Source organism: Piliocolobus tephrosceles, chromosome X (genome assembly GCF_002776525.5).
Source record: "Piliocolobus tephrosceles isolate RC106 chromosome X, ASM277652v3, whole genome shotgun sequence".
In the NCBI taxonomy this organism is placed as follows: domain Eukaryota; kingdom Metazoa; phylum Chordata; class Mammalia; order Primates; family Cercopithecidae; genus Piliocolobus; species Piliocolobus tephrosceles.
Genome location: NC_045455.1, coordinates 73517603 through 73533721, shown reverse-complemented (window position 1 = coordinate 73533721; position 16119 = coordinate 73517603). Strand labels below are relative to the sequence as shown.

At 42.9% G+C, this 16119-nt stretch overlaps 1 protein-coding gene across 11 annotated transcripts in view; it reads right to left on the bottom strand.

Annotated features, from left to right (window-relative positions):
• The window catches only part of ENOX1 (ecto-NOX disulfide-thiol exchanger 1), a 566136-nt gene that overhangs the window by 151154 nt on the left and 398863 nt on the right, over nt 1-16119 (bottom strand). For all 11 annotated transcript variants that reach the window (XM_023187381.2, XM_023187382.2, XM_023187388.2 and 8 more), the window contains 3 exons: nt 7405-7578; nt 5984-6190; nt 2062-2295 (listed from right to left, as the gene is read on the bottom strand). In XM_023187381.2, the coding sequence (XP_023043149.1) occupies nt 2062-2295; nt 5984-6190; nt 7405-7578 (615 nt within the window). The remainder of the gene's footprint in view (nt 1-2061; nt 2296-5983; nt 6191-7404; nt 7579-16119) is intronic.

The following is a 16119-nucleotide window of genomic DNA, read 5'->3' as shown; positions in this document are numbered from 1 at the left end:
TATATACTTTTGAAATGGCAAGGCTTGCAAATTACTTTACCAAATTGACATCCCAATCTGTTATCCTCTAAAAGGAGAGGCAAATGCCACATACTTCATACGTGCGGAGACACTTCCGTACTGGGTTCTTAAAAACAACATAACTAGATGATACACTTTTATGAAATTCCTCCAGGAGGTCACAGATCAAGGTGCTAGTCTTTGTCACTTCTCGGTGTGGACACACTGAATACAGTTAGTCTGTGTAGATCATAATCTGATACCACAACACATTGGATATTAAAGAAAAATTATTGTTCCAGTGAACACGCCGTGTTGAGAACATTGCTGCTATATCTCATTTTGGCCACTCCTTGCGGTTTCTAGGCTGGAGGGAAAAGTGAAATGATGTCTGTATCTGCACTGCATATGCCCTTTATTAAAGGGACAGCTATGGCCTATGTATTCACATCGGTAAGACATGGCTTCTCAAAGCAGCAGAACACACCACAAGAGCCTCAGCAAGAAGCATTCCTTGGTTACGGTGCGGGTATTTCAGTGGCAACTGCAGTTGATTAAGGATTCTCAAGCCCTGGATGGAAGATTGGAAGCACAGCGCCCCCGCCGCCACCTTTTTTTTTTTTTTTTTTTTTTAAGTGTAGAATGTCAACTTCCTATCTTCTTAAAATAGGTGTTAGGCAGCTTTTCATACATTTTTCTTAGTGAAAACATCCAATCCACTTTATACACTGCCAGCAATACATCAGTTATGTTCTAAAACACTTGAAGGACCAATCACATCCCTCCTCTCGTCAGAAATCTGTTATGGCTTCTCCACTGTTTACGGAATAAAACCAAATTCCAGCAATAGCCTTCGGGGCTCTGCCATCTGGCCCAGACTGCCATTCCAGCTTTACCTCGCTCTAGAAAGGCAGTTTCTATGCTGAAGTACTTTCTGCTTCTGTGGGATTTTATTCTTAGGTTTCCAGCCTCTAACTAGAATGCCTTTATGCCTCTTTTCTTCCTGGGGAAAAAAAAATCTAGTTTATTCTGCAAATTTCAAATTATGCCTCCTGTATAAAGACTTTGACACTTTCATCAACATTATTTGCACTGGCCCCTGAATGCCCAAAGCATGTTGCATATACGTTGGTTGACAATCATGCCACTGACTTGGTATTACAGTTAATTGTTGATCTGTAGACACCCACATGTGGCTGGCAACTGTGACTTACGTTCTCTCATCCAATCCTGACAGCACTCAATGACCTGAGGAGGGTCTGACCATCATTTTCCTGTAAAATGCCCATATGTTGCTCAGCTCACCCAACTTTGGTCAGTAAAAGAACTGAAATCACACGTCATCCTAACTTCAAAATCTGGCATCACTGTAGTTTGCGGGGGCAGGTACTAGAGCCTTCCTATGTCTTTATTTCCCACAGCATGAGACACCAGGGAGGGCCTCAGAAAACATTCGAAGAAATAAAACATACTCTCTTCTCTTGCTCATCGTCCTGTAAATGTTGCATGTGTCCCCTCAACTGCATCTCTGAAGACAGGGATCCCATACTGTGTTTCTTTTCTATCCTCGATGGACCCCAGCACCATGTCTGCAATTTTGCCTGAGGAAGGCTTTCGGAGTCGGGTAAACATGCACACTGTACAGGGCTGCAGGAACACTAAGAACGCCCCACCAATGGCACAAATCCTTGCCTGGCTCATTCGACACTGGGTCAGGATAGCCTGCTTTGGGGACCTTTCTGTCCCCTCATTCAGTGAGTTTCGTTGAGTGACTCTACATATACACTTTAATGGAGAACATCGCTGAGCATTCTGGAAAGGGGCAGGGTTCTGTCCCAGGCACAAGATGAAGCCCAGGTATCTGCAGCTTCCAGGGGACCTCCCAGCTACCCGACCCCAGCTCTGTAAAGAGTCTGTGCTTACACCGGACTCTTCCAGCCGTCTTAAGGCATAGCAGACATTGTGCTGAAGGGAAATGGCGAAGAGGCAGGAGAAACGCACAGGGGTTCCGTGTCTGGGGATCCCTGTGCAGGAAGAAAAGCCAGCGTGGGTGGCCCATACCTTTCAGCTTTTCAGCTAGCAGAGCGGCTTCGTGCTCTGAGTAGTGCATTATGGCGGGCGGGGATGGGGGCCGGAGCCGGTCCTCCTCCAGCTTGCGCCGGTGCCGCTCCTCCCGGGCACGCATCCTCTGCTTGCATTCCCACTCATAGAAGTCATCCCTGGCCTGGGCAAAGTCCACATGAAGGCGGCCTGAATCCTTTTTGTCGGTGCTAGACCCTAATCGCATCCTGTAACCTGAAACCAATGGAAACTCTGGTCACACCATAATGTCACAATGGCCACATGTTTTTGGTCCAGACCTTCAAGGCACACTTAGGCAAATGCTCACTTATTTCTTTGCTGTCACTAGGGATACATTTCCCATAGGAGGCGGGAAACAATTATCCTCTTCCCCAGCAATCTTGAAGCTTTGTAAAGTTAGGCCTATGACAGGTTTGGGGATAAGCGCACCTTGGAGAGTTGTCTCCGAGGGCTGCTTACCCATCTTCCAAACCAGTATCCCCAAGAGAAGATGATCTCAAGAACTAGGGTCTTATCATGATCATTCCTTCTTCTCCCTGGCTTCTAGGAAGCTCAGAAACGAATTTGGCATGAAGCATTTTTTTTCTCTATTTTTTTATGTTCTTGGTTTTATTATATTTTCAGTTTACTATAATTCTATTGTATAGGTGAAATATGAGTAAATAAAGAGCATCTATGATATTTAAAAAGATCTACAAAGTGAATTCCAGAACACCTCACTCACAGGCTATTGCTACATTCCCCCAGAAAATGCCGCTGCTCAATTCTCTCTCAGCAGCTGCAACAGCCACAATTACCAAGGCAATTTTGCAACGCTGTTTTATTTCCACTTATCCTCTGGGGCACGCGGGAGAATATTTTACCTGCAATCAAGAGGCCTCCCCGATGCCTTCCTCACAGCCCTGCAGCACCTCATCTGGTCTGCATCACCACACAAATTGTTCATGTAATATTTTAAGGCCACAGGAGCCCGGTGCAAGAGCCCAGAGCTAGACAAAGAAAAAAATGGGCCTGGAAATCTTCGGGGGATTCACTGTGAGCTACCCAACTTATATAAAGATTATGAGCAGAAACTTGATCTGAGAAATCAACACTAACAGAACTGAAACCAGTCAGCTGGCCTAACTTCAAATGAAGAAGAATGGACTTTGAGGTTGCTCTTCAGTTTGGGGTACTCAGATTTTCAGAACATAAATCCAGGTCCCAGCAGGACCACGGCTGCTGGGGGCTGCCAGAGGAGAGAACAACATAAGCACTTTTCCAGTGTGGGGGCTTTGCAAATGAGATACAGCTGTCAAATGCTAGGCTGCACTGTGCTGATGCTCAACATCTCATGGTAGATTTCAATGGATTATTTTAGCATCTGGGGATAAAACTCAGCTGAAAATCTCTGTAGAGGCTGGCTCCTCCCCAGGAGGCCACTTCACACCTTTGAAAGTTACAAGTAAGATATTGACCTCACATCTGGTTTCTGCGATGCCACAGAACCCTTCTCACTGCTAGATTTTCAAGTGTTATCTAAAAATGGGAAGATATAGCAATACCAATCAAAACCAAAAACATCCTATCACAGATGTGCAGAATTAATGCAAAAGCAAAATGTATCTTGGCTGTGGGCCATGGGAACTCAACAAGTCAACAGGCCACAGTGATACAGGCGTTAACAGCTGAGCAGGCAGGACTGTTTCAACTGGCCAGCCATCCCAACTGGCCAAGCACCTTTCCCCTGCTCATTGTCCAGAGAATCCGTTTTCAAACATTTCTGGCTCCAGAAACACCCTCACTTTCACAGAAACATCATCATTAAGGACTTAAAAGAGACCCTGATGAGGCCAAGTCTAAAATTAGCTAGGCCTTCAAATGTGAATGTGGTCCTAAAATTAGACAGGCCTTCCAGCTGGGCTTGGGCTTGCTGGAGCCCACACACAGGAGGGGCCGCTTGACTTCCTTCCTGCCTTTCCAGTTAATTGGCCTTGCAGATCTTCCTGGGACTGATGCTGCAGCCTCTCAAGGGCAGGGAGGCAGAGTTAGGAGGCTCTTCTGCACCCAGGTAGGGAGGCTGGAGGTGAGGCTTAGCTGTGTTCTCCTCTTACAGTAATGGGGCAGACCAAGGAGCAATCAGGGCTTGCTGAGGGAAGCAGGACCAGCGCCCAGGCTGGAAAATCATAGGATCAAGGTATAATCAATCAAGGAGCACCTTTCATATGCCTAAATTTGGGACTGTTCATCTTTGTCAGTGTTTTATGAGGCTTCTGATTGGGTGTGAACATTGTGTGGTATTAGAGTTGAAACAGGCCTTTGATTTACTCTGACCTTCTCATTTAATCAAGTGGGGTAAAGAATACAGTCGACCTGTGAACATGGGTTTAATCTGTACAGGTCCTCTTATAGGTGGATTTTTTCCAACCAAATGTGTATTCAAAATATAGTATTTGAGGGATGTGAAACCCACATATATGGAGGGCTGACTTTTCATATACATGAGGGTTCCGCAGGATATACATGGGGCAGGGGCGGGGGTTCCTGGAACCAATCCTCCGAGTGTACTGAGGGATGATTGCAGTTTTATTGGTACAGCTGTGATTAGAACCCAGGTCCCCAGGACCGGGTTCTTGAGAGAGAAAAATCAGTCTTTCTTTATCATGATCAGGATATTTGTGTTAAAAACAACCATTTCCTGAATGGTTTCTATGTTGCAGGTGCCCTGCTAAGCACTTAATATCATTATTTGATTTATTCCTCCTCACAGTCCTACGAGGTCATACTGTTACTATCTTTACTTTGCAGATGAGAAAACAGAGGCAGGCTCTAGGCCATGAAACCCAGTGCCATGAACTCACCAGAAACCCTATTATCTAACAGTGGATTGTGTGTTATGAAATGTTTTCATTCTACGCTTTGTCTTCCTTATCCATTTTGAATTGCTTTTAGTTTTTATTTTCTACTTTGTAAGGTTTTACTGAAATAAGGGGTTTTAAAGTTCTCCATATCACTATCTACCTCAGGAGAGTATCTGCATTGGTGGAATAACCTCAAGGCTTCTGAGGTTTGCACAGAATTTCGTGGCAATAGAGGCGGACTGCAGAAATTAAGTAAAACCTGGCAGGACTGTTCAGATAGGTGTCCCCAACACCACCCCCTACCCCTATTGTTTTCCCACCTTCCCTTATCAGCTTTGCCTCAGGAATAGGGAGGTGAAATGCAGAGGGACGACTGAAAAATGGAGGTGGGGAGTGTGAGGGAAGGGCAGTGAGTTCAGTCTAAGAATGTGTCCTTCCAAAACCAGCCCCTAATTCTTAGATTTGGCAAGGCCTTGTGGACAGACTCCGTCCACTTGGCCCAACACCCACAGATGGGAAGGCAGCACTAGGCCTAATCTCAGTATCTGTAAAAATTGCCTATAAAAATTGGCACCAAAGGACAAGGCTTAATGAACCACCAATGAGGCAATGATACTGTGCCTTCTCCTAGGGCCTCTAAGCTACTTTCCTGCAGGGAACTGACCTTGCTTTGGTACCCTGGTGTCCAGAAAGTGAACCCAATTCCAAAAACCTGAAATTATTCTGAGAGTACTTTACTCTCCCAGAGGATTACATCCAGTAAGAATAATGGTCCTTAGTACTCATAATATTGCTTCTCATCTAATAAGCACTTGAGAACATTAATTAGAAACTCGATGGAATTCCTAAAGACTGGATGGTGGGAAATTCTCCTGCAGAGAGGTACCTTCACAGACTTAGCACAGAGCTTCTGGCAGCCAAGGAAGAAGGCAGAATTCCTCCTTTTCCAGCCCCAAACTATGAAGACTTTATTTTGCATTAAGGCCAAAGGGAATAAGCTCATATTAACATCACAAAACATAACAAAATGCCTAGAAAACTCCTTATGTAATGCAAAGTACCAGAAAGGTAAATGGCTTTATCAACCATGAATTCCTCTGCAAAGCGAATGTGACAAAAATTCTTCTTGCTTTTCCGAATTGCTGTAATATCACCGCACTGCTCAAAGACTTCTTGAATAATTTCCTCAGTAGCATTTTCCGGTAATCCTCCGACAAACACAGTCTTACACCCAGGAGGTCGTTCTCTTGTGGAAGGAGGCGGAAGATCTAATAATCACAACAAAACAGAAAGTTTTGTCTTTCATTTATTTGCTCTCTCTGGTTCTCCCAGCAAAACTAAAGCTTGCAGAGTAACTTTCTCCAGACCGAGTGACAATAAATTTCTGTGCCAACTTACATTTATCCCAGGCTGTCTTGTTTCTAAGTTTCTCTTCCCTCCCACTCCCAACCTTTACTTTCTGTGTTTATTGCTACACAGAGTGGCTATACACTTGTCCATGAACAAAGGTAAAGCAAATGTTTGCATAATTTCATTTCTCCCTTATACTACAGAAGCCCAGAAAAAACTTCCCAAAGTACAAAACATGATGAAATGACAACATGATGAAGAACCTCAGCGTGTTATCTGCTTTGTCTTGTTTCCAGATAAAGGAGCGGCAAAGCAGAATACAGGAAGCATAACCTACAAAAGCACGCACAATACTTACTTGGCTGTGCAACACCGGGCCTGAAAAAAACACTTTGTTATTATTCACATTTAAATGAGCAAACTATTAAATTTTGGGGAGGCTGTATGAAAAGATAAAATGTACATTCTCACATTTTACCTAGTTTATATGTAGATTACTAAAGCAGTCTCCTGAAAAGTCCACTTAAAAAAGGCAACACTGATTAATACGAACGACCAAAAAAAAAAAAAAAAAAAAAAAGTCCTAGCTTTTTTAGCCCATAAACTTAGTATCTGAGGCAAAATTAAAAAATACAATTCTGGCCCATTTACTTCATCAAATGTATGTTTCCTTCAAGCGAATGCAATTTGGTCCAGAAGCTCTGAGATGCAGGCTCCCCTCTCCTCGGCCCCCAAATTGCTAACTGTCAAATTAATTCAGTTTTCCATCTAGCAAAATGCATTTCAGAGTTTTTCTCCCACATTTGTGAAGATGGATGGAAGTGCTCACATATTTCACACTGTGTTCTCCGGCAAACACTAGGCTTCACTGCATGCAAAAAGTCTTACCGCCAGATACACATCCCCAAATCCCATGTACTGGCTTGATAGTGGGGATTCAGCTTCTGGACAGACACGTGGCCACATCCCTGTATATTTATTCTAATCGAGAGACAAAAGGCCTTCTGTAGAATGGAACCCCATTCTGTGCATTTACGTGTGAGTCACATCTGCAAATGACTGCAATGCCATTTTAAAATTTAAAAAGAAAACAATTTAAAATGAGCAAATAGTTCTCATAGGCGTTACTCACTTGGATTTTGAGGAAAAAGAGTACAGCTTTTGCAGTGGATGATTTCTTTGACAACAGCCACTTCTGTTGGTGGTGGGGGAGGTACCAGTCCAAGGCCTGGGATCATTGGGTTAATGGGGGTGATTCCAGTCATCATGTTGAGGCTTGGATCAAAGCCTGGGACACAGATTGAGTCTGTAAAGTATACAAGATAACATTTTGACTGGAGATTAAATCCATTTTTGTTGTTGTTTTTGCCATTTTCCTGCAAAGATGATTTGACTTTATACTTTCTATTTTTCAGGAATTTCTCCTGGCATAAGATGTAATGTTATATAGAAAGCTATGCCAGAAGGGTAAAGAGAAAAAAAGGAAAAGATGAACATAGAAATACACAAAGGAAATTATATTACTTAAAATATTAATACAACAGAAAGAACACAGCATATTAAAGTGTAAAAGCATGCACCATGAAGCTTCACTATTACTGTGAATGCAATTTTCTATTTCTTAACATTGGTGTATTGTTTATACCACCTTATGACCCAGAATATGGGAAGAATATCATTTAACACTGAAGTGCCCTGTGAATCTCATTGTCAACGTGGTTTCATCAAAAGAGCCTTCTTACCCAAGTGACCTAGATTTAGGAAAGTTCAATTTATATGTGCATACTTTATAATGATGTATTCAGGTCTCACCTAACCTATTTCCCCCGAAATTAAAAAAAAAAAAAAAAGCAAAACAAAGAGTGATTACAATTCCTATGGCTGGGTTAGATACATACAGGCACAAAATTAGCTATATACATTTCTGGATTCTATTGGATAATTGCACTTTCTTCCTATAATTTAGTCAATAAATAATTGACCCACCCTTTTGAAATCTTTATGCCCTGTATTAAAACGCACACACACAAACTTGAAAATATGACCCAGCCATCCCACTACTGGGTATATACCCAAAGGATTATAAATTATGCTACTACAAAGACACATGCACACGTATGTTTATTGCGGCACTATTCACAATAGCAAAGACTTGGAATCAACCCAAATGTCCATCAGTGACAGACTGGATTAAGAAAATGTGGCACATATACACCATGGAATACTATGCAGCCATAAAAAAGGATGAGTTTGCGTCCTTTGTAGGGACATGGATGCAGCTGGAAACCATCATTCTTAGCAAACTATCACAAGAAGAGAAAACCAAACACCGCATGTTCTCACTCATAGGTGGGAACTGAACAATGAGCTCACTTGGACTCGGGAAGGGGAACATCACACACTGGGGCCTATCATGGGGAGGGGGGAGGGGGGAGGGATTGCACTGGGGAGTTATACCTGATATAAATGATGAATTGATGGGTGCTGACGAGTTGATGGGTGCAGCACACCAACATGGCACATGTATACATATGTAACAAACCTGCACGTTATGCACATGTACCCTAGAACTTAAAGTATAATAAAAAATAAATAAATAAATAAATAAAAAAAAAAAGAAAGTGTGCAAAACAAATGGGTTTTCCAGCATAAACACTGTTTGTGTGTGTGTGTGTGTGTGTGTGTTTTTAGTGTGATAAAGAAGCAAGTGATTTCAAAGGTGACATACAGACACTAATAAGTAAGACCTTTTCTTTTTTTTTTTTTTTTTGAGACGGAGTCTCGCTCTGTCGCCCAGGCTGGAGTGCAGTGGCCGGATCTCAGCTCACTGCAAGCTCCGCCTCCCGGGTTTTCGCCATTCTCCTGCCTCAGCTTCCCGAGTAGCTGGGACTACAGGCGCCCGCCACCTCGCCCGGCTAGTTTTTTGTATTTTTTAGTAGAGACGGGGTTTCACCGTGTTAGCTAGGATGGTCTCGATCTCCTGACCTCGTGATCCGCCCGTCTCGGCCTCCCAAAGTGCTGGGATTACAGGCTTGAGCCACCGCGCCCGGCCAAGTAAGACCTTTCTAACAGCAGAGACTATGAAAACACCGTACTGAGTAGCCACAAGGGGATCCCGTTCAGGAGGGTTTCCCTGTTGGCAGAAAACAGTCTCACGGGTGGCGTGAAAATGTTCCCAGGTAGACAAGCCAGGATAGATCATGGTGCCCTCCTCTACTCTGCAAGGATGAAACTTCCTTCTTGTCTTATACTCTCCTATCTTCTCCCTCCTCATCTTACATCATTTCCATTCTTCCTTCCTGCCCATCCCCCCGCCGCCCCCTACAGCCCCCTTGCACAGTTCTCCTGTACAGCCTGTGCCTTAGGCCTCTACATGGTCTCATTCTTTGCTTACCTGTGCTGAAAGGCTGGAGGAGCCCAGAAGCAGATGTAAGGATAACCACACCCTTTGTTTACTAAGAAGCTCCAGAGGATACAGAAGGTCTAGTAAAAGCGTTTCCTTTCTGGGAAAAGGTTTACAGATTCCACCAGCTACTTTGGACATTTCCACTCCTCCTCTGGGCTGAACAGAATAAACAGTGTGATTCTGATCTATAACCCCAAGAGGACTGCCGTCCCATTTATTTAAAACTCCATTTAATTTCATAGTGTACCAGCGTGACTTCAATAAAAGGTTTTTTTTTTTTTTTTTTTTAAAAAAAAAAAACCCTAAATATAAATGACAAATAAGCATTTTCTTTCAAAGTAGTCACCCTGACATTCTAGGTACTTCCCCTACAATTATGGCTCTCAGTTTCTTCATCTGCAATATGGGACTGTTTGACTGGATTATCTCTCGGAGTGCTAGGATTCCAAGACTCTAGGATTCCATGCTGATGTTGCACAGAACAAACTGACACACTAAAGCCATAAAGTTTTGTAAGTGACAGAGATGCCTCTGTTTATTCTGCCAATCATCAGAAAGTTTCACAAGTATGATTTCCATTTTACAGAAAAGAAAGTAAGGCTTAAAGTGCTTAAGCAAAACTTCTAAAATTCCAAATCAAACAGACAGCAGAGTCAGGATGGGGGCCCAGGTCTTTGTCTCAGTATTTAAACACGTATTAAGTATGACGATTTCAAAGTTTCCATCTAGAACAACCCAACCTGATTATTCACCTAATATATGCCACTACTTCTTAAAATGTACTTTACTCTTAAAAAAATCAAGATGGGTCCTGTTGATCAATTCCAAAGAAGTTCCAGAACAGAATGGTTTTCAACATCATCATTAAAATAACATATTGGCCTCCAAGGTGAATATATTAGAAAAAGAAATATTGGCAATGGGAATATTGGCATGCTTGTGCTTTTATTTAATCTCATTCCGTATATAGGCTTCATCTGTTTCTTTCCTGGCCTGGCCCTCGCTATTATTTGCCAACACAGGATGATTTAAGGCTGAAACCACTCAGGACTGCAAACCCTGAAATGAGAGCCCTGTGAATTATAATCAGCAGATGTTTCCCGCAAATGAGGAGAGAAGCCCAGTGCTTGCATTCTCTTTAGTTGTTAACAGACTTCTGTTTTCTTTCTGAAGGCTAAGTAAATAAGTATATGTCCAGAAATGGGGACAGACGATACCACTCTTGTACAAAATATTTTAATATACAGCAAGAGTTACTTTGCTTTTTCTGAGACATCAGTATGAGGAGACTATGAGGTTTAATGAAATCTGCACGGCAAGTGCAGTAGCTTCAAAAGAGCTTAGAAAGGAATTAACACGTAAATTATGTTGGACCTCAAAGGATTGGAGATTCAGTATTTGAGAGGAGAAAGTAAGGAAGGATTAGACTTTAAGGGAAAAAAAAGAACCCATTACTTTTTAACAATATATGTACAGATGGAAATTGTTTTCTCAAACAGCACAGGAGCATATGATGTACTCGCTCATTAAAGCAAACGCACAAACTGAAAATCGAGGAAGACAGAAACACAGGAAAACAAAGGTGAGAAGGCAGCGCAACCCCCAAGAGTCAGTTCCATGCCCTGGTAGGAAAAGCTGCCCCTGTGAGCTTCAGAGATAATGAGTTGTAATTCTACTCAGCGCAAAGAAGAGGACTGCTTAAATCACAGTAAGAAAGAATCCAATTACATATACAGTAGAACTTTATTATCAACACTGTACTGAAACGAGAGGAAGGAAGGGTTATTCATCGCCGACCGTGGCCCTGTCTGGCTCCTCTCTGTGTTGCCGGCTCCAAGCAGAGAGTGGCCACAGCCAAGGCTCGGCAAAGGTTTCTTTTTGGTTGTCTGTTCCCAATTGGACGAGATGAAAACAAAACAAAAAAATTCTGTTTACTGATTCACAGGCCAGTATTTTATCAATTGGATGAGCATTTTTCAGAAGGCAGGTTGGGGCTTTGTGTTTAGGATTTTAGAGGCATGGCAGTTGAATTAATTAAAGCACTCATTCATTTGAATTAAAGTGTTCATTCAGCATTTCCTGGGCACATACGACTGCCAGGATCTGGAGTTACAGAGGTAACAGTAGTAAGTTCCCCACTTGAGTCTGAGGAGAGGATAAACGATGGGAACCAAACTCAGCAAAAGAGTCGGAACACATGAGCTGAGGCTCAGAGGACACAGAGAGAGTTCAGGAAGGGAATTGCTGGGAGAGAGCCTGGTAGGCCTGGGGAATTCCAAACAATTTTTCATGGCTCTTTCATGGTGTGCATCTGGCAGTGTAGCCACAATGTCTGCAGAGACTGCAGGAATTAGATCAGATCAGAGGGACCCTGCTGTTGAAGCTAGTGAGTTTCAACTTTGCTATCCCTGGAACTCAGAGTCAGAAATGCACCCTGCCAGGCCAGGGCCCCAGTACCTGGGCCGTCCTTCCTCACTCCTTCTCTCTTTGTTGCCCACTAGCCGTGGCTTGTTCCTTTTTCTGCCCTTTCTAGTCAATGCCTCAGTTAAGAGTCTCATATTTGAGACGAGAACTAGATTTCATTTGAAAGAAAGGCAGTTGAGGCCTCTTGCCAGGCCAGGCTGGGCATACTAACTAGGTTAGATGTGGGCAGGGAGAAGGGACACAGAGAAGTTGTCAGTACCAGGAACAAGTCTGGCCTGGAAGGAAGAACATCGTGTTTTAAGAAAATAGTGAGAAAGAGGCGGTAATCAGGCTAAATGGTTGCATTACAGGCGTAGTCCTGGGCTGAGGGTGTCCTGACAAAGTGGCTGAACACACAGATTATTAGCAGCAGATAAAACGCAGGTCCAGGCAGGGCAGCTGCCCAGAGGACTCTGTCTACAGGTCACAGGGCCTGTACCCCCTGGTCCAGGGTTCAGACCCAGCCCAGGGGAAATAAAGTTTGCAACAACATCATGGGGTCACAAATTGAGAAATACTAGGCCAACTGGCAGGTTACCTAAGCCAGGATTCAGGCAGGAGAAGCAAGACAGAATCCAGACACCAGAATAGAAGCCTGGGGTTTGGGGGAAGGAGATAGACCCCTCAGTTATCAGACACGCAGCACAGGTCACAGCCTGACCAGCATAAAGCCTGATTGGAGGCTGAGTCTTAGAATGCAGGGCTCCAGAGCCCCCTTCCTCCTGCCTGACACCAGATGGACCCTCAACTCCAGGGACAGGGTGAGTGTGTGGGGCCAGATCCCAGGACTTGTGCAGAGCACAGAGACAGGCTGGAAGGGCTCTAACAAACATGCAATTGTGCTGCTTCTTTTTTCAGAATTACTAGGTTAAAATTACTGACCTATCATCACTCTGCAGAGAAGCCATGTGATACATGAGGACATTCTGTTTACCAGTTTCCAATGGAGAAACTTTTTCAGAATAGTCTCCTATTGCAATTGACAAGTCTTGTTGTTCTATAATATTGTTAAATTTGTGAACTATTAAAGTAATGCTCTTTTTCATTCCATGTTTTCCTTTTTTCAAGCATTCTTAAAAAAACTGTTTTGTGAACAGCAGAGGAAAAGTGAACATTTTTAAAAAGGTGATCTTAAAGTCAAGGGATCTGGCACATCTGGATGACTTAAGGCTGACCAGCTTTTTTTTTTTTTTTTTTTGAGACGAGTCTCACACTGTCACCCAGGCTGGAGTGCAGTGGCCTCAGCCACCTGAGTAGCTGGGACTACAGGCGCCCGCCACCACGCCTGGCTAATTTTTTTTGTATTTTTAGTACAGACGCGGTTTCACCGTGTTAGCCAGGATGGTCTCGTTCCCCTGACCTTGTGATCCGCCTGCCTCGGCCTCCCAAAGTGCTGGGATTACAGGCGCGAGCCACTGAGCCTGGCCGGCTGACTGGCTTTGTAACCTCTCTGGGCTTCAGTGTCTTCACCAGGGGAAGGAGAACATGAATACTAGAGAGACATACCGGTCTTCATGGTCATCCAAGAACATCTGGGTGAAGGCAGTATATCAAAGTGTGGAGACTCCAAGTCTGCACTGGCTGTCTGACTTTGGGAAATTTAACTAATCTTTCTAAGCCTCATTTATAATATCTGTAAAATAGAATAATATTTACTTTTTAATGTTCTTGTGAGGATTAAACGGGATTAATAAAACAAAACCAAAGTGTTTAGCATAATGCCCAGCACATGGTAAATACTCAATAAATGGTAGCAATTACATACAGCATTAATAAATAATACATAGAATATTTACATAACCTTATAGAAATATGTTATTAACATAGAAGACACACAATCATAATGATGATTAAAAAGTCTTTCACTTGACAAACATGAGTATTAATATATAGAATATTTACATAACCCTATAGAAATATGTTAATACAGAAGACACACAGTCATAATGATGATTAAAAAGTCTTTCATTTGACAAACATATGAGTGTCTACTAGGTGTTGCGTGTTTTGCTAGGTACTCTGTATTCAAAGACATTGCAATGTCCTTCCTTCACAGATGTGGAAATCTAGTGACTGAAACAACCTAGCAGAAAATACCAATACAGTAATGACACCTATTTTCAGACATTTAAATAAAGGGTGCTATGAAAACACTGAAAAGGGGACATGTAAACCAGTCTGGGATAGGGTTTGTAAGGGTTGACTTATGTCCCCCCAAAAGATATGTTAAAGTCCTAATCCCCCGTACCTATGAGTGTGACTTCATTCAGAAATATGGTGTTTGCAGATGCAATCAAGATAGCATGAGGTCATACTGGATTAGGGTAGGCATGATCTAATATGACTGCTGTCCTTAAAAGACAAGGAGAAAAGACACAGACACACAGGGAGAATGCAATGTGATGACTGGAGAGATGCACTTTCAAGTCAAGGATCCCCCAGCATAGCTGGCAAACACGAGAAGCTAAGAGAAAGACATGAAACAGATTCTTCCCTGGATCCTTCAGCGAGAACGAGGCCATGTCAACAGCTTAATTTTAGACTTTTGACCCCCGGAACTGCAAGACAATACATTTCTGTTATTTTAAGCCACCCAGTTTGTGGTACTTTGATACAGCAGCCCTACCTAGAAAACAAATGGGGTTGAGGGTCGGGGATCGGGTGGGTGCCGGGGAAGTGTCAGGGAAGGAATACTAGAGGGGGTGACAGCTGACCAGGTTCTTGAAAGGGATGACATCTGTATATGCAATGGGCATGTAAAAAGCTATCCCCAAAATACACTTATTGGGATCATAAATACAAAGATATTTCTAAATGTTCTCTTAGGAGAAATGTTCAAAACCAGTGCCCTGGAAGCAGAATAGCTCTTAGGTTTTCCCTTTGTGAAATAAACAAACTCTGAAGATGGCTACATATTTGTTAAGAACAAATTAACCACACAGATTATGTTAACATAACAGAATACTTTATAAGATGAGTGAATGCCTACAAGCTGGATCTTTAAGAAAGTGAAATTGAAAATGCTTTTATAATCTTTCCAAAGAGTTTCAAAGGCAATGAGGTATGTTTTCCATTTGAACCCAAGACGTATATCCACAGTGAGTTCCTGGTGCCCTGCTGTGCACACTTTATAAACAAAGACCTCCTTCCATCCATAAAACCCTCTGTCTCCTTTGACCAGGATGCAATGCTGGCAGAATTGAGGAATGCAGCCGTCAACAGCTATTCTAAGTATTGTTGACTTGGGTGAGGAGATTTGTGTTCATGTTTGAAAATATGACATGACATGAAGCAAAGAGAATTTCAAAACTCCTGACCAAAGCTGGCACGGAGAAAAACTGACTGCTCAAAGAACTCCATCAGCTCTTTCCAGCAATCTGTGCATGGAGCATGCACTTGAAAAGCAAGCGTGTTTTGAGTGAGCAGGAGGTAAGAGCTCATCAAAGTTTCTGTAAAATTCACTCACACCGCGGGCCAGGAATTCAAGGGCAGAGCGGTTTACACACTCAGAGCAAACTGCTCCATGTTTCCTGGATCTGCTGAAACACACTCACAGCTGAGCCGTGAAAACCATGCTGGCATATGACAACCAGGTGTGGAGGGGTTCATTTTGACAAGCAGACAACGGACACTGGCCCTAACCAAAGATTAGGAAATTTCAAAGCTGAAAGCAACCTGGGCATTACCTCGTCCTATTGTCTTGATTTAGAGACGAGAAAATGGATGTCCAGAGAAGTGAAGTGATTTGCCCACAGTTACACGGCTAGTTAAGAGGAGAGCTGGAATTAGAATCAAGAGTCCTGCCGCTTCTGCACTGCACCTGAGTTCTCTGTCTCCATCCAGCCTGCCTTCCTTTGGATGCCTCTAGTGACACTGCACTCATGAACTCCTGACATGGCCCATTCCATTTGTTAACAGTTTTCACAGTGAGAAATTTATTCCTAATATGTTGACTTCGGACTTGATAACCTGTAGTTA